This window comes from Myotis myotis, unplaced genomic scaffold (genome assembly GCF_014108235.1).
Source record: "Myotis myotis isolate mMyoMyo1 unplaced genomic scaffold, mMyoMyo1.p scaffold_m19_p_19, whole genome shotgun sequence".
Taxonomy (NCBI): Eukaryota; Metazoa; Chordata; class Mammalia; order Chiroptera; family Vespertilionidae; genus Myotis; species Myotis myotis.
Window position 1 is genome coordinate 11,878,907 of NW_023416323.1, and position 18,944 is coordinate 11,897,850.

Here is an 18,944-nt window from a genome sequence, read left to right on the forward strand (position 1 = left end):
CTCAGACAGCACCTGGCAGGTCAGCTCTGCCTACCTGTGCTTGACCTTATCTCCTCAGACCACACAGGACAGTTCTACCTACCTGTACATGGCCCTGGCTCTTTATACCAGTGATGGCGAACCTTTTGAGCTCGGCGTGTCAGCATTTTGAAAAACCCTAACTTAACTCTGGTGCTGTGTCACATATAGAAATTTTTTGATATTTGCAACCATAGTAAAACAAAGATTTATATTTTTGATATTTATTTTATATATTTAAATGCCATTTAACAAAGAAAAATCAACCAAAAAAATGAGTTCGTGTGTCACCTCTGACACGCGTGTCATAGGTTCGCCATCACTGCTTTATACTGTACCTAGTGGACCTGCTTTGCCTACTTGTGCTTGACCTGGGCTCTTCAGACTATACTTGATGGCAGCTCTACCTACCTGTACTGGACCCTGGGTCCTCTGATAAAATCTGTCAGACCATTTCATACTTCTGGCCCCTTACACTGCAGCTGGTGGGCCAACTCTGCCTACCTGAGCTTGACTTTGGCTCCTCCGATCACACCTGGTAGGCCACCCAGCTACCTACCTGTACATGACCCTGGCATTTTTGAAAAATATTTATTTTTATTGATTTCAAAGAGGAAGGGAGAGGGAGAGAGAGAGAAACATCAATGATGAGAGAGAATCATTGACAGGCTGCCTCCTGCATGCCCCCTACTGGGCATGTGCCCTTGACGAAATCAAACCCAGGACACTTCAGTCTACAGGCCGACGCTCTATCCACTGAGCCAAACCAGCTAGGGCATGACCCTGGCATTTTATACTGTACCTAGTGGGCCAGCTCTGCCTACCTGTACTTGAGCTTCGCTCCTCAGACCATATCTGGTGGGACAGTTCTACCTACCTGTGCTTGACCCTGGGTCTTCAGAGAGTACCTGGCAGGTCAGTTCTGCCTACCTGTTCTTGACCTAGGCTCCTCCACAACTGGTAGTCCAGGTCTACCTACCTGTACATGACCATGGCTCCTTATACTGTACCTAATGGGCTCTGCCTACCTGTGCTTGACCTTGGCTCCTCAGACCACACCTGACAGGCCTTCTCTGCCTACCTGTGCTTGACCCTGACTCCTCCAACCTCACATGGCAGGCCAGTTCTGTAAAACTATAGATGACCCTGGCTCCTTACACTATAGCTGGTAGGCCAGTTCTGCCTACCTGTGCTTGATCCTGGGTCCTCAGACACACCTGGTGGGCCAGCTCTGCCTACCTGTGCTTAATCTTGGGTGCTCAGACCACATCTGGCAGGCCAGCTCTGCCTACCTGTGCTTGACCTTGGCTCCTCAGACCACACCTGTGAGCCAGGTCTACCTACCTGCAAATAACATTGGCTTTTTTTTTTTAATTGATTTCAGAAAGGAAGGGAGAGATAGAAACATCAATGATGAGAGAGAATAATTGATTGGCTACCTCCTGGAATGCTCCCCTCTTCCCCCTGGGCATCAAGCCCGCAACCAGGGCATATGCCCTGACCGGGAATGGAACCGTGACCTTCTGGTTCAGAGGTCGCCACTCAACCACTGAGCCACGCCATCTGGGCAGACACTGGCTCTTTATACTGTGTGCAGTGTGTCAGCTCTGCCTACCTGCACATGATCCTGGCTCCTCATACTGTACTTGGTGGGTCAGCTCTGCCTACCTTGCTTGACACTGGCTCCTTAGACCACACTGGGAGGGAAAGTTCTACCTACCTGTGCTTGACCCTCCATCCTCAGACTACACCTGGAAGGCCAGTTCTTCCTATAGATGACTGTAGTTACTTACATTGCAGCTTGTGGCCCAGCTCTACCTACCTGTACTTGACTCTGGGTCCCAGAACACACCTGATAGGCTAGCTTTGCCTACCAATGCTTGACCCTGTGTCCTCAGACCTGCCCACCTGTGCTTGACACTCGCTCCTCAGACCTCACCCAGTGGGATAGTGCTGCCTACCTGAGCTTGCTCCTGGCTGCTAAGACTGCACCTGGTGGGCTTTCTTTGCCTACCTGTACCTCATCTTACCTGCTTACATCTCATTGAATGCATTCAATTCTTACCTGAGCTTGACTGTGACTTTTTAGATTTCACTTGTCAGACCCAGTTTATTAACTTGACCTGATCTTGGCCCCAATAGGTCTTCCCTGACAAACCCTGTTCTACCCACCTGTGCCTAACACACTGACAGAGCCAAGGATACAAACCTGTGCCAGATGCAGATTCCATAGACCTTACCTGAGAAACTCAATTCCATATACGTGTACCTGGCCACAACTCCTCAACCTCACATGAAATCTCTACAAGATAGGTAGAGAGACAGTTCTACCTGCCAAACCCGACCTTACCTGAGAGATTGTACCTAATCCCAGCACCTCAGATCTCACCAGAGAGATCCTGCTCTATCCACCTGTTTTCACTCCATATTCTCAGAGGTAATCTAAGAGATTCAGTTCTTTCTAGATGAGCGTAACCCTGGCTCCTCAGGCCTCTCCTACAAATCTGCTCTACCTACCTGTGCCTGAGCTCACCAGTGAGACAGAACTTTAGCCATGGCTTTTCAGGTCAACCTACCTCTGCTTGCCCTTGATTTCACAGACACAACCTGTAACACTCAACTCTACCTACCTGTGCTTGACCCCAGCTCCTCAGATGTAGAATAAGAACCAGGGCCTGACCTTAGCAGCTCAGAACTTACCTGTTCAAGACCCAAAAGTACTAACCTGTGTATCTCACTTCAACTCGGACTTCACTTGACACCCTGCTCCACATACCTGCGTCAGACACAGAATTCGCAAACCTTCCAGATGGGTGCAGTTCTACATCCCTTGGCCTGACTCCAGCTTTCAGTCTTTTCCCATCGACCTCTATGCAACACCAGAACTGCTCAGACATCACCTGAGGACAAAATTCTGACCCCGACCTGTCAGAACTCACCTGTCAGACTCAACTCTGTCTCTGCCTATCTTTGGCTCCAGTTGGTCCTTACCTGACCAACCCAATTCTACCTAAATGTGCCTAATCTTGGCTTCTCAGGCCTCCTTAAGAAACCTAGTCACACACACCTTGTCTGATTCCAGCACCTGAGACCTCAGACAGATGTAGCTTTACCTGGCAGACTCCAAGTCACCCCTTATTCATTTCACTTCCTGCAATTTCAGTTAACCAGGGTCAACCATGGTCCAAAAATATTAAATGGAAAATTCCAGAAATAAACAATTTACAACATTTTAATTGCACACCATTCTGAGTAGGGTGATGAAATCTCATTTCATCCTGCTGCATTCTGCCCAGGATGCAAATCATCACCTTTTATAACCAGGTGCATCCTTACCTCTCTCTCATGTAGGCTCCTCTAACCCTACCTCAGCCAGAGCCCGATGCCACAGGCCATGCCTTGGCCTAGTTATGGAACCTCAGAGGTTTCTGCAGTACCTTGTGCTCTGCCCATCACACCTGGTCAGGATGCTGAGAGCCAGGTGGTTGCCCTGGCTCAGGGGATTCACCTATGTTTGTCTAATCCTGAGTTCTAATCACCTCAGTTGAGTGATCAGCCACCCATTATCTGATGCTGACTTCTCAGAACTGACCAGAGAGACCCCAATATATGTACCTGTCCCAGATCTAAACCTCAACTCACAGATCCAGATTTAAATACCTGTATGTGACTTTGGATCCTCAGACCTCACTTGATAGAACCATCTCTAAATACCTGTTTCTCCTCCAGAATTCAAAGACCTCACCTGTACCTTTACCTGTCCTGCACCTTCTAGAACCCACCTGTACCTGTCCTGGTTCCTCTTCACACCTCACCAGGCAAAATTAGCTCTTCACTGTGTGCTGACTGGCGAGCCCGGAGACAGCCCATGGTTTACTGCCATGCCCTTGCTTGATCCCAACACATGAAGCTGCCCCATGACCGACCTCAACAGATCGGGCCTCACTGTACATACCTCTGCCCAACTGGACTCTTCTAACCTTACCTCAGAGCCAATGCAATATTCCTATGTCTGTCCTGACTCCTCTGCCTCACCTGAGACACCCTAACTCCTGAACTTCACCTGTTCTTGGCTCCTCAGATGCCAACGACTCAATTCAGCAACATATACTTTTAGTGAACCAGGCAGGTCCCTCCTCCAGCTACTGTGGCATGTGGTATGTCTGGCCTGGCCAGGAGGCCTCTGCTGTGCCTGGCCACCTAGGCCTCACTAGGCAGCCCCAGACCCATGTTCCTGTGCCCAAGTATCATTCCTAGGCCTTACCTGGGAAACACAGGCCTCTCCCTAAGCCAGATCCCAGCTCATCTCTGCATGCTGGGCAGTTATGGGCACGGAACACCCAGACTAGGACACAACCTGGCTAGCTTCCTGGCTACCAGGAGCACATGTCCCTGACCACCACTCGCTCAGGCTCCAGGTCCTGGGAGGAGGTGGAAGGTGCCTGCCCTCCCTTAGCAGGCACGCAGCATTTGTTACAGCTGCAGTTTCTCACCCGCAGTTCCTATCTGGGCCACTGGATGTAGAAAATTATCTGAGTGACTTCTCAATTCTCCCAAGGATGGTACATAACTAGTCCCATTCTAGAAAGAAATTAAATCATTGCACACAGTAGGTACCTTAGAGCTTAATTCTCTCCCAGACTCCAAGGCCTTTAGAGCTTTTAAAGGTTACATTTGTGAATGCTGTCACCACGCAAACAGTCTAAAGGCCTGGAAACAGCCCCAGGGATCAAGCCCTCTTCGGTGAGCTTGCCGTGGTTATGCCCCCCGCATTCACAGCACCCACAGCGCACCCTGCACCCCAAGCCTTCCCTGCATTCCACAGCCGGAGGCCTTCTCACACCACTGCTGCCCTCAGGCAGGCTGCAAGGAAAGCTCCCGCTCATTGCTTGGCACCAGGTGTGGCTCTAGCAGAGATGAGTCCATGTGACCACATGTCGGTGGAGTGGCCCACAGCTCTGCCACTTAGTCAAATTTTGCTCTGCAAGCTGTCTAGCAAGGCCCTTCCCAGGCCCCGGGCCTGGTGCCTCCTCTTTGCTGCCCTCCAGTTGCTCCTGCACAATCTCCCCAGGCCTGCCTGGCCACACCTGCTGCCTCTCCCTGCCCCTTGGCCTTTTCAGACTGCGGCTGTAGTTCCGGAGAAAGGTCACCACTGAGAATAACTCAGAGCCTCAGCTTCAAGAGGAGGGTAGGGGCGGCTCCCATTACTCCTCAGTGGGTGCTGCTGGCAGGCACCCAGGGGAGTGTCACCCTAGCCTTGTAAGCTTGGCTCCCCCTCGGTGGAAGTGGAGCCCTCATCCTGACTGGGTTGCTCCTGCCCCACAGGCCTCTCTGGGGGCCTCTTGGCTTTTCTCAAAGCCAGACATGCAGCAGGTAATCAATAAAAATTGACCTGACCCCATAGGGCCCTTATCTGTGGCTCAACAGTCATGACTTAGAGAAGGACACACAGTTAACCTAGCAAGGAAGTGCCTTTACTTACATCCCAGAACTCGAACATGTTTTGAGGGTCAATTCCAAACTCCTTCACTTTGGTCTACAAACAGCAAAGGGAGAGGGAAAGAAGAAGCATGGATTAGCTGGACAAGAACAAGAGCTCCAGGGTATAAGGAGTTGTGTGGTCCGAGCATGGGAGCACCCCCACCTTCAGCAGAGCCCCATATGGGGCAGGGCTGGAACAGCCTATGAGTCCAGGACAGGGACCAAGAGCTGCCCACCCCCAGAACTGGACACCAGGCCAGCTCGAATCCAGCACGCCAACGGCCCAGAGCCTGTGAAACCTTCCTGCTGACGGGGCTGCACACCCAGTACGAGGACCTGGCCCACATGCTGCTCTACAAGACCCACCTGTATCTGCCTGTCAGAGTTCCAGAGACTGATCCCCCCTCCCTGGACATCTGGGACCCAAGCCCTGGAAGGGGCTACCTCCAGGCCAGGCACCACACAGCCAGGACACCTGCCCAGCCCTTTCAAAATCTGGGATGGCGACTCTGCCCTAGGAACCCTTCAGGGATGATCAGGCTGATTCCTCAGGGGCTCCAGGCACCCAGGTAGAAGTGCCGGCTTCCTGGCCAGCAGGAGCACCCACATGTCTCTGATCACCACTTGCTCAGGCTCTGCCAGACAGTGGCACTGTGGTTAGCCAGCCTAAGGAGGGCCGCCTGTCTCCCTCGATGGGCAGGTCAGCAGTGGAGGCAGGAAGAGGTGGAAGGGGTGGGAGGGAGCAGTAAGGAACCTGGGTGTGGTTCCAACTCTGACAAAGCCCAGCACAAAGCCCTCTGCACACCAAGTGCTCACAAGGTTTGCCATGGTTGTTATTCCGAGCCCCACCCTGCCCCGCTGGGCCACTCCCACCCTACCTTGCACAACCTCTGGCCAGGCAGACTATGAGACCTGGCAGGTAGGTGGCCCGCATTCTAATCCCGCAACCACCAGGCAAAAAGTCACATCCTCATGTAAGAATTGGGATGCAACCCCAACCCCATTTGGGAAGAGGCTGGTGGTAGGGAGGTCGTGTGCATGGAGTCTTCCGAATTATCACCCAGGCCTTGGAAATGCATCGGGCTGCCCTGATCTCACTGACTGCAAAGCCCTTGGAGCTGCAGAGACTTGGGAGAATGCAGAAAAGACAAGGGGCGTTTGTAGCTCACTTCCCTCATAGGCACCCAACCAACCCTCCTATCCCATCAGCCAAGCCAAGGTTCCCGAACCTGTGAACCGCATCTTGGTGCGTATTTTGAAAGGCCATGTCCTTATGTGGTGTGGGCCCTGGGAGGTAGTCTGGGGGCCCACATGGCCACTTACCGTATTAGTAGACAGGGCAACAAAGTGCTTCGCAACAGAAGAAGGCTACAAGAGACAGAGCCAAGTTACATTGAACCCATCCCAGGGGGCCACCCATGGGAGGGACACTCCCATCTCTAGAGAAACCCATGTCCTTGGTTCTGAGGCTGTTGGAGGAGCACCACCTCAAGGTCAAGAGGACACAGAGGTTGGCTGGCCCATCTACCTCATCAGCATACAAGGCCCAGGAATGGCCCTCCTTATAAAGTGGGTGTGGCCAGGGGAGGAGAGGATCCCACAGAGCCAAGGGGCCTTAAAGAAAGGGCCCTCAGCCAATTAGAGCAGGTTTTGCCACATTAACCAGGAAAGTCAGGCACCAGAGAGGCTGCTGGGCCACTCAGGTGGATGGGCATCCCCGCCCCGTCCTTCCTGGCCCACACACTGCCCACTGCCCACCGCCCACCGCCCACCCAGCACTCACATCCTTGGCCGACTGGAGGAGCCACTCCTTCGCTGTCTCTGCGTTCGTGATGGTCTCCTGGGTGGTAAAGGTCTGCAACCAGAGAGCACAGCAGTCTGAGCAGCGGAGGCCATGGGGGTGCCCGGTTGTCACAAGGAGCAGTGCCTGACTCCACATATATAGCCTCCGCCCACAGGTCCACAAAGCCACGGTGAGTGGCTGTGTCTGGGGCTAAAAGGTGCCTGGAAGTAGCAGTGACATCCTGTGATTCCAGGACTTCACAACCAGAGGGAGAGGGGAACCCTACTAAGAGCCACAGCCCAGCCCCTTCCTCTGATCCCCGCCACAGGGCAAAGGCCAGAGCATCTTCCAGAAGAGCTGTGGCCACGCCTGGGCGTCCCTTCCGCCCAGGCTAGGCTGTATCTCAGAATTCAGATGGGATTTTTAATATTTTGTGTGCATTAATGTGAGTAAATAGGGCAGACATGACAACAAACAAAACGCTTACATTATCTGAGCATGGCTCTGGGATCAGAAAAGAGCAGATACTAGGGACAGGTCACTAAGGATGAGAACAGTCCCAGGCTGAGCACAGATCCCATAAAGCAACTGGGTATGGCCTGAAGACCAAGATTCAAATTGATGAATTCAGGCTTTTATCAGGTAAACAGGGAATGCCCCCAGACAAGGAACAGTCTGAGGGCAGCTGCGCTGACTGGATCCACAACACAGAGTCCACTCAGAAGTGGTGGGGAGGGTCCCATGCCCTGCCCGCACCCCAACACACACAGGGGAGCCAGGCTGGGTTTGAGGCCCGTACCTTGGAAGCGATGATGAACAGGGCGGAATCAGGGTTCAGGTTGGCCAAGGTTTTGGCAATGTGGGTCCCATCAATGTTGGAGACAAACCAGACCCGGGGACCTCCCGAAGAGTATGGCTTAAGGGCTTCAGTCACCATGAGGGGTCCCTGTGGGGAGATGTAGCATCAGAAAACAAGGTTCCAAGGGGAAGAGGTAGGGACAGCCAGGTCCCATCGTTGGAGAAACCAAGGCCCTGGATGGGACCCCTCACCCCATCCCAAGACCGTCCTCTCCTTACCAGGTCAGAGCCCCCGATGCCGATGTTGATGACGTCGGTGATGGGCTTGCCCGAGTACCCCTTCCAGTCACCACTTCGGACGCGCTGGTGTAGAGTGAGAGATGGGATTAGCCCAACACCCTAAGGATAAGCTGCTGCTCAAACGCATCATTACTGCTTCCTCCTTATGCCTCAGTCCTAACTTTCAGGCCTTCATAGGGGCCCATTGAGCGGCAGATGCCTGCCACACTCATCACCAGCTATTTCATCATTAGCAAAGTGGGATACATCCTCACCGCACAGTAATATTGTCAAAATTTATAAAACAAGGGTGAACTCTAGCAGAACCCAACATATCAGAGACCAAGAGATGCGAAATGCCCATCACTAACACTGGTCTGTACCAAACACACAGCCAACCTCCACATGGACCTCAAATGGTCCTTGCCCCCTGGTATTCACTCCCTAGCACGGTCCCTATGCTGAACACGGCTGAGCTGTGCACCCTGTATGGTACTGCGGGCAGGATGGCGCATGACTTCAGAAGCTGGGTCATGAACGGTTTCGTCTTGCTCTCTTGAATGACTCACTTTTGTTGGAGCCATCCACTATGTTGGAGGACACACAAAGTTCACACGAAGAAGCCCATGGGGCAAGGAACTGAGGGGTTCTTCCAACAGCCAGGGCCATTCACCACCCAGGGATGGGGACCACCCGGGAGGAAGACCCTCCAGAGCCTGCCAAACATTCAGGTTAAGTGCAGCCCTGGCAAACGCCTTGACCACAACCTCAAGAGAGACCCCCAAACCAGTTAGGCCAGTCCATAATTTCTGACCCATAGAAACTATGTGAGATAAACGTTCATTGCTGTTTTAAGCCAAATTTGGGTATAATTTGTTATCCTATATAATAAAAGGCTAATATACTCATTGACCAAATTGGCAGAACGACTGGTCGCTATGACGTGCACTGACCCTCAGGGGGCAGACACTCAAGGTAGGAGCTGCCCCCTGGTGGTCAGTGCACTCCCACAGGGCGAGCGCCGCTTAGCCCGAAGCCGTAAGCTGGGCTCACAGCTGGCGAGTGCAGCGGCGGTGGCGGGAACATCTCCTGCCCCCATGGCAGCACCAAGGATGTCTGACTGATGGCTTTGGCCCGCGTGGAGTGCGGGCTGAAGCTGTCAGTCGGACATCCCCCGAGGGCTCCCAGACTGCGAGAGGGCGCAGGTCGGGTTGAGGCAACCCCCCAGGTGCACAATTTTCATGCACCGGGCCTCTAGTCCTATATAATAAAAGTGTAATATGCAAATGGTCCGACCAGTCGGCGGGGGACAGGGCCTGCGACCATGTGGCGCCAGACTAGCCAAGGGGCATGCCAGAGGGCAGAGGGAGGGGCGGCAATGGGGTGGGGGGTGGCGGCGACCAGCGGCAGGGCAATGGGTGCCCCTTGCCGTCCCCAGATTGGCCTGCCAGGGTCGCCTCCCACAGAGGGAGGCCACCGGCGGCAGTGGCGCAATGGGGGGCACAATGTTGGGTCTGAAAATTCACAGCCTCTCAAGGAAGCAAGTGATGCTAAAATTAAGAGATGGTTCTTTGCCCCAGCCTGTGTGGCTCAGTTGGTTGGATGTCATCCGATGCACCAAAAGGTTCCTGGTTTGATTCCTGGTCAGGGCACATGTCCAGGTTGCACAGGGGGTGTGCGTGAGGCAGTCCATCTATGTTTCTCTCTCATTTCCTTTCTCTCTAAAAACCAATTTTTTTTAAAAAAGAGAGAGAGATGGTTCCTTGGCAAAGAGCAAATGCAGAGCACTGTCACAAAAGCATAGCAGGAAGACAACGCTGAGAGTGTAGCTGTAAACCCTCTAAAACCTCAGAAAAAGCTAAGGTGGTAACACAGAGAACCTTTTGATGAGATAAAGCTTCTAGGAAGCTCAAGATTATTATCTCTGTGGTCTCAGAAGCAATGGTAAGAAAAAGTTATCTTGAAGACATTTGTGGGTATTACTTTTGTCTAACGGAGTGAACCACCCAATAAGCTTTATAGGAGAACCTCAAGGTTTCTTTTCTTTTTTTAAAAGAAATATTTTTATTGATTTCAGAGGAAGGCAGAGGGAGAGAAAGTTAGAAAAATCAATGGTGAAAGAGCATCATCGATGGGCTGCCTCCTGCACGTCCCCCACTGGGGTTGGAGCCTGAAACTTGGGTATGTCTTATGACCAGAATGAAACTGTGTCCTCCTGGTTCATGGGTCCACACTCAACCCCTGAGACACACTGGCCAGGCGACACAAAGTTTTTAAGATAACTGAATTGGCAGAAACACCACCAGTTTAGACTAAAAGGGACAGGGATGGTATAATGGGAGAAGAAGCCTTTAGATACCCACATTTCTACAGGAACAGGCAGGCTGACAAAACCATGCATTTGCAAGTACCTTTCATATAAAAGGAACGAATGAAGCCCAAACCAAAACCCCTAAGGCAGTGGTTCTCAACCTTCTGGCCCTTTAAATATAGTTCCTCATGTTGTGACCCAACCATAAAATTATTTTCGTTGCTACTTCATAACTGTAATGTTGCTACTGTTATGAATCGTAATGTAAATATCTGATATGCAGGATGGTCTTAGGCGACCCCTGTGAAAGTGTCGTTCGACCGCCAAAGGGGTCGCGACCCACAGGTTGAGAACCGCTGCCCTAAGGGATGATTCCCAAGCTTTGAGTGCTAACCATGTAACTGCCAAAATGTGTCCTGCGTGCCTCCCATTTCCCCCTCTTTTTGAAAGGAATTATCCTATCAGTTAGCCTATGCTTATTTCACCTTTGTATATTGGGTGTATGAGGGGGTAAATAATTTGTCTCTTTAATTCACATGTCTTCAGATCTAAAGGAACTGTATTTAAGTTGTACTAAAAGAAATGAAGCCCTAGCCATTTGGCTCAATGGACAGAACGTCAGCCAAAGGGTCTGGTCAAGGGCACATACCTTGGTTGCAGGCTCCTCCCTGGCCTGGGCCCTGGTCACAGCGTGTGCAGGAGGCAACCAATCGATGTGCTTCTCTCATATCAATGTTTCTCTCTGTCTTTCCCCCTCTCTAAAATCAATGGAAATAGATCCTTGGGCGAGGATTAAAAAAATAAGAAGGAAGAAAGAAATGCAGGTATTACTATACCTGTACCTGACGTCTAGCTGATATTGTAACGGGATATCAGCTTAGACCAGTGATGGCGAACCTTTTGAGCTCGGGGTGTCAGCATTTTGAAAAACCCTAACTTAACTCTGGTGCCGTGTCACATATAGAAATTTTTTGATATTTGCAACCATAGTAAAACAAAGACTTATATTTTTGATATTTATTTTATATATTTAAATGCCATTTAACAAAGAAAAATCAACCAAAAAAAATGAGTTCGCGTGTCACCTCTGACACGCGTGTCATAGGTTCCCCATCACTGCCTTAGACAGTGGTTCTCAACTTTGGCTGCACATTAGAATCACCTGGGAATCTTTTTAAAATCCTGATTTCTGGGCCGCATCCTCTGGAAATTCTGTTTCTTTGTTATGGGGTGGGGCTACAACATTAGTAATAAAGAAACAGAATTTCCAGAGGATGAGGCCCAGAAATCAGGATTTTAAAAAGATTCCCAGGTGATTCTAATGTGCAGCCAAGGTTGAGAACCACTGCCTTAGGAGAAGGTGACTGGGATATTTTGCATGTGGAGGAACATGATGAATTCCTGGAAGCCAGAGGGCAGAGTATGGCAGCCGGCTTCCAAGATGGTTCCCAGGGATCTTATACAGTCCCCTCCCACTCTGATCAGAGCTGGCCTGTAAAACCAATAGGTACTAGAGAAATCAAAGAATAATTTCTGATGCTCGCTCATGAAAGGCCTTGAGGCACTCTGGATCATTTGCTCTGGGGAAAAGCAGCTGCAGTGACCTGAGGACAATCAAATAGTCTGTGGAGAGGTCCACCTGATGAGGAACCGCAAGGCTCCCAAAAGCCAGCACTAACTGCTAGTAGGCCAGTTGAAAGCAGATCCTGCAGCCCCCACCAAGCCTGTCAATGAGCCTAACCTTGGGCCAACGTCTGAACTACAAGCTTATGAGGCCCGATGCAGAACCAGCTAGCAGAGACGCTGCAAATTCCTGATCCACAGAGATGTTGGTTGCTGTTTTCAGTTGCTAAATTCTGGAGTAATCTGAACACCCAGCAACTCTTAATTTTGCTTTAAATAATAAAGTAATCAATTTTCCATCAATACAAAAAAGGAAGTTGCGCATTTTCTCGATCTCACTATTAAAGCTTTGTTATAATAAAGCACCTCAGAGGAGAAATGTGTTTATCTTTAATATAACTACACACACACTCTTTACTTGACCAGATGGCATTTTACGACACATGCCAATTCTGTAACTTCCTTTTTTAAAATCATAGTATATCCTAAACGACAGGTCAATGCAACCATAGCTCCCTAATTCCTAATGCTGCTTCCTAATTCCTATAGTGTATGAACACACACTGATCCTACTGATCAGTGCCCTCTGATAAATGAGCTCTTTTCAGTTTTTGCCACTACAATCAAGATCATGGCATCCTCACCCAATATCGGTGAACTTTTCGTTTGTTTTGCTAATCCTCATCTGAGGATACATTTTTCCATTGATTTTTATAGAAAGTGGAAGAGAGGAAGGGAGGAGGAGAGAGAAACATCAATTGGTTGCCTCCCAAATTCGCCCTGACTGGGGCCGGGGACTAAACCTGCAACCGAGGTACATGACCTTGACTGGGAATCGAACCTGTGACCATGGGCCAGCACTCTAACCACTTAGCAATACCAGCAAGGGCCTGGGGAACTTTTAAGAGCATAGTCATGGGGAGTGTTCCTCACCATGGAACTGCTGCCATTCAGCAGCTTTTCTATACTATAAATATCCTATGAGTCTGAGTCGGGTCCTCCAGCAGCCAGCTGTACGGGAGAGCTCTCCTGGAATAGGCTCCTAGACAGCCAGTGGCACACTCTCCACATGGCCTGCCTGAGCACACAAGGGCTGATCCACAGAGCAGCAGGCGTTCCCAGGCATGTCAGCTCTGGCACTCACAACAGATGGCTGGAAATCTCCTTCATACCCAGGGCCACCACCCATATCAACCACTGTTGAGGAATATTCTGGAAACCAGATTCCCATCAGGATCCCAAGCCTCCCTCACCCTGGGAAGTATTACTCATTCGGCTGCCAGGCCCCCAGGATTGATGCCCAGATCACCTCCTGCCATTTCAGGTCTGAAAATGGCTCTTAGCCAAAGCAACCAGACTTTGACCAGCCTCCTGGGGGCCATTGCTTTCAGTACAAGCTGACCAGAACCCAGATGATCACTCCCAGAGTGATAATCACACACGTCACGAACATGCACACACCCACACAGACAAACAAGTTCACAGACATCATCCCTGTACTCCAGGCTTGAGGACGTCTGCCACCCATTGCAGGATCACCCCTGGGCAAGACACTGAGGCAACAGTGTTGATGTGGCAAAATCTCTAGCTGGTCTCTGAGGCTATACCCCTACAGCCCCACGCAGGAAGTTATGTACATTCACGCTGACAATAGGGCATCTCTGACATATTTATAAGTACAAATAAACTGCAGAAGAGTAGGTAAAAATGAACCTGTGTGTACGCATGGTATGTGTGTATTTCAAAGGGGAGATGACAGCTGCATGCGTGCATGCCTAGGAAGTCTTTGGGGATGTAGTCAAAGCAAGATTAAAGCATGTCTTTTATCGAGTTCTAGATTAGGTAATGAGGGCATATGACTAAACACAGGTTAGAAAAGCAAGTCTCTTCCCCACTCTCCCATCCTTCACTTTTCTTTTCAGACCTTGGCCACTGGCCAGTTTGTCCATGAGCCCAGAGGTGTCTGCAGTTCAGGAAGGAAGCTGTTCCACTGCTGCCAGTGGTGGGTTCCCTCAGAACCAGGTCAGGGAAATTCGTGCCTTAGCAGAGCCCCCAAGGGCCAGCAATCACACAGACCACCCCCCCTTCGGCTGCAGTGAGGGCTGAGTCCTCTCCGAAGAGAGTGGAGGTGTGGCCCACCATGGCCCCCAAACTCCCAAATACCCGCACACATACAGCTAAAGGCAAGTCCGGCCCAAGAGCTGCTTACCTGGCAGAAAGACCTCATCTTCTCTAGGACCCTGTTGACCTCCGGCATCACATCCTTGCCATCCACCAGAATGGGTGTGTTTGACCGGTTCCGCAGGGCCACATGCAGCACTGCCCGATTCTGGGGACAAGAGTCAGAGTGAGAAGATCCCCACCCCAGGGCAGCCACACGCCCAGCTGGGCACGGTGCAGTGTGGCCCCGAGAGTCAGCTCGACCCTTATTCATTGGACATGCAGGCCCGAGGTCTCTGTCAGTACTATGGCCTCACACTGAGAATCCACTGTGTGCTTATGGAAATAGGGGCTACCCCGGACCCCGGGGGAAAGGCAAAGCATGTGCTGCAGATGATCACAAGGTGATAGAGACCGGAACAAGCCTCGGACAAGCCCCAAGGGCCCACAGGTATTCAGGGTGTGAAAAGCCAAGGAAAAAGGTAGTGAGCAAAGGTAGAGAGTGGTGACAACACAGGTCAGAGACAAGCAATGGCTTCAGAGGACTAGGGCTCACTCATTAGGCCTAAAGGCATCTCATCTTCCTCATCAGAGGACATGGTGTTTGCCGGCATCTTTTGAAAAGTGCCCCCAGCCTCTTGAATGTAAAGCAAAGCAGGCAACTCAAGCTTCCCTCACCAAGCAGCCCCATCACAAACAAATCGGACCCTAAGTCTGTGGTGCCAGGCAGCTGGCCTTGTCATGCAAGAGCAACAGTCTCGTCAAGCTGAAGCCAGCAGAGGAGTCCTTGAAGGAAACAGACCTAAAGATGCCAGGTGGGCAGGAAAGAGATGGTGGAGGGCTTCATGCTATCTTGCCCGACTCCACTTCAACAGGTAAATGTACCCCTCCATGAAGCCCTCCTTGATTGCAGCATCTCTCCGTCTAGCCCAGCAGTGCAAGACAGGTTGTATTTGAATCCTGACTCTACCTCTTACGGATATGACTCTTGGATAAGTCGCCTGACCTCTGAGCCTCAGGTTCCTCACGTGTAAAAGGAGGATAACAACATCTTGAGGCCAGGCCTCTGAGTGCTCAGTGATCATTATGCCTCCAGGCTTCCACAGCAATTCAGGAGCTGGGCCCCCAGAGCCTGGCCTTCTTCTTGACTCCTACCACTGAGGAGGTTTATTTTTTGACATAAGAGTTTTCTTTTCATTAATAAAACTTGGCGCAAAGCTAGATCTAAGTTCTCCACGCATGCCTTGAGAAGCCCTCTCCTCACAGGTTTGAAACGTGCTCTCCCTAGGCAGACACTGGGAGCCATTCCATGCTTACCAAGATCAGACCATCAGTCTTGGGGAAGACACCCCCCAAGGCCTGGCAATGGGCTGGAGGAAATAGGCCTTCAGGCCCCTTGTTAAGCAAAAGTATTGCCTAACAGGAGGGGTGAAGACACAGTGAGGCCAACGGTCATGAGAAGGAAGGAAGAGGCCCTGGGGGACCTGAGAAGTCTGATGCCACCAGGCCTGCTCACCTCAGTGAAATTGATCTTCTCGCCGTTGAACATGTTCTCCCGGGCGGCCTCCACACCCCTGGACTTGGCCTGCAAGAGAAGACACTAGGCTGGGAACCACCCACATTAGCCACCAGGAGTCCAAATTCCCGGGCACAGGGCTTGGTGCAGCCTCAGGTGAGGCTGACAGGCGGCTGCAGCCTGGCACCCTCTCCCACCGCCGAGTAAGAAGGCTCGGCTCAGAACCTGAGTTCAGGCCAGGAGCTCAGAGCCCTGCACTGGCACAGACAGTCACTGAGGTCCACAGAGAGAAGGAAGTAAAGATGCTCAAGGCCAGGGGGGCTCCCAGGAGCCCAGCTTGCCCACCACACTGTGGGTTACGGGTCAAGCCTCCCAATAAGAACATTACCAGGTCCACCAGCATCTTCATCACACCCTCCGTCACCAGGTTCTTGGAATAATCCACCAGAATACGCCCATGGCTGGTATCGAGGTTCAAGCTGCAGAAAGATGGCAGAAGCCGTTGGCCACACCCAGGTACCCCCGGCCTGCTCCCTAACCAGAACTGCTTCCAGAAAAAACATCCTTTCTGTGCCATACCCCACACAGGCCGCAGCGGCCCAGCACAGGGTGGTATCTGTCACCCGCCTGCCCACGGGGCTGACCTGCGGCAGGGCAGCGGCACCGTGAGAAGGGCCGCCCTCTGAACAGAACGCATGTCTCCGGGTGAGGAGCCACTCCTCTGCTAAAACCGAGCTGGGGGATGGGGAGACACAGAGCGAGGTTCACTGTCCCTCCCTAGTCCAGGGAGTGACCAGCCCCTCCCTGAGCTCCCGCTCTGCGCCTCAGCTAACTCGGGGGGGGGGGGGGGCAGGGGACAGGGCTGGCCACAGGGGACTTCAGCCGGAGCCGCAGACCACCCTCCCCACACACCTGCACCAGAGCACGGTGGGCCCATTCCCACTCCCCCAGGATGTCCTCTAGTAGACTCCTTGCTATTTCCTGGTCCTTCACAGGTCTCCAGACCCGGCCTCTTCCGCGGGAATCACGTCCCCACATCTCCACCCTTCCACCAGACGGCCGCAATCCCCCGGCTGCCCCACCCAGACCGAACCCCGCTAGGGTCCCCCGCCCTCAGCAGCGAGCGGGTGGTGGCTGACAGCCCTTCCCGCCGCTGCGTCAGCGCGAGTGCCTCCCCCCACAGCGACGGAGTCTCTGAACCCGCGGGGGCTGCGCGGTGGGGACGCGGGAGGGTGATGGGCACGTCCCCGTGCAGGGGAGCCGCGGGCCCGCTTCTCAGGGCTAAGCAGCCCTGGAACCTCCGGCGAGGTCCCGGAACCTGCTTCAAGGAGGCGTCAAGGACGAAGTGCGGCCTGGGTCCTGATCCGGGGCCGGGGCTCCCAGGGACCGCCGGCCCGGCCCCCGGCCCCGGCCCTGCACACCTTGAGCCCCGGCGCTGCGCCCCGCGCGCCCCGATCCGGGCCCGCACGTCCCGCCGGCCAGCGGCCCCGCGCGCACCTGAAGCGGTTGAAGCGTTCCTTGTCCCCCTCGAAAAGGCGGCGCAGGTTGAGCTCTGAGCGGTGCTTGCGGTGCCATTCCTGGAGCTGCTGGAACTGCGGGTTCTGGGTGAGCGCGGCCATGGCGAGAGGAGCAGGATGCACGGGCCGCGAGGAGGGCGGAGGAAGCAGAAGGGCTGAAGGCGTGCAGACGGCCCCGGCAGCGGTCTTTATGGCCTTATGGCGCAGGCGCCGGCCCCGCCCCGCCCCGCCCGCCAGGCCCCGCCCTCAGCGCCCGCCCGCCCGTCGACCTTGCCAGCAGCCCCGCTCTGGGGCCTCGGCTGGGCTTTCCCTGCACAGGGTGGCCACTTTGCTGCCCCTCTGCGACCTCTGCCTGGACGTGATTGGAGGACAGAAGCCGAAGTCCGTGCCCGGTCTGCTTCATTCGTTCGTTCATTCATTTATTCATTCATTCAACACAACTCAGAACACCTTCCATGTTACAGGTAGTGTTCCAGGCGTTTCGGATACATAAGTGACAAATACGTAGAACATATGGTATGTCAGATGCTGGTAAGTGTTATTGAGAACACTGGAAAGGGTGCTGGGATTGTGGGTTACAATTTTGAATAGAATGTTCAAGGGAAAATTTACTAATGAGGTTACATTTGAGCAAAAGCCTGAAGAAGGTTAGGAAGCGAGCCAATGGGATATCTGGGGGGAAAGTGTTCAGACAGCCCTAGTCTGTTTGGCTCAGTGGATAGAGCATCAGTCTTCGGACTGAAGGGTCCCAGGTTCAATTCCGGCCAAGGGCATACACCTGGGTTGTGGGCTCGATCCCCAGTAGGGGGCACGCAGAAGGCAGCTGATCAATGATTTTTCTCTCATCACTGATGTTTCTATCTCTCTCTCCCTCTTCTTTCCTCTCTGAAATCAATAAAGAAATATATGTATATTTTAAAAAGAAAGTGTTCAGGAAAAGGGAAGAACAACTGCAAAATTCCCAAGAGCAGCATGCGTAGATATTTCAGAAACAGAAGTAGGCATTTTGGCTGGAGCGGAATGAAGGAGGGGAAGGTGGTAGAAGATGAGGTCAGAAAGGGAAAGAAGGCAAGATCACATCCACCTTGTAAGTCATTGTGAGAGCTTGAGTTTTTATTCCCAGAGAGATGGGAAGCCACCGAAGGGTCCTCAGCAAAGGAGGGCCATCATCCAGCAGGTTTTACAAAGGATCAGGCCCACCACGCAACAGGAATGGAAGGAAGGACAGCAGATCGGAGGCTATGCAATAATGCAGGCCAGGGACAAAAGTGGCTTGGGTCAGGTCGCAGGAGTTCAGCATGGTGATCTGGATATATTGTGAGTGAAGAATTGACAATCTCCTGGTGAAAGAGAGATAAAGAATGGTCAAAGGTGACATCTAGTTTTCTAACTGAATTCCTGGAAAAATGGAATTGTCATTGCATCTTGCAGAGATGCAAGTTTTTTGGGGGGAAATCA

The 18,944-nt window shown here is 52.2% G+C and overlaps 1 protein-coding gene across 1 annotated transcript in view; it reads right to left on the reverse strand.

Annotated features, from left to right (window-relative positions):
• GPI (glucose-6-phosphate isomerase) overlaps positions 1 to 17,588 on the reverse strand; it is a 28,353-nt gene extending 10,765 nt beyond the window's left edge. The window contains exons 1-9 of the mRNA XM_036345993.1: positions 17,467 to 17,588; positions 16,358 to 16,448; positions 15,970 to 16,038; positions 14,503 to 14,622; positions 8,360 to 8,443; positions 8,082 to 8,228; positions 7,283 to 7,354; positions 6,823 to 6,867; positions 5,501 to 5,554 (exon numbers count right to left, since the gene is read on the reverse strand). Of these exons, the coding sequence (XP_036201886.1) occupies positions 5,501 to 5,554; positions 6,823 to 6,867; positions 7,283 to 7,354; positions 8,082 to 8,228; positions 8,360 to 8,443; positions 14,503 to 14,622; positions 15,970 to 16,038; positions 16,358 to 16,448; positions 17,467 to 17,588 (804 nt within the window). The remainder of the gene's footprint in view (positions 1 to 5,500; positions 5,555 to 6,822; positions 6,868 to 7,282; positions 7,355 to 8,081; positions 8,229 to 8,359; positions 8,444 to 14,502; positions 14,623 to 15,969; positions 16,039 to 16,357; positions 16,449 to 17,466) is intronic.
• Between the last annotated feature and the right edge of the window lie 1,356 nt (positions 17,589 to 18,944).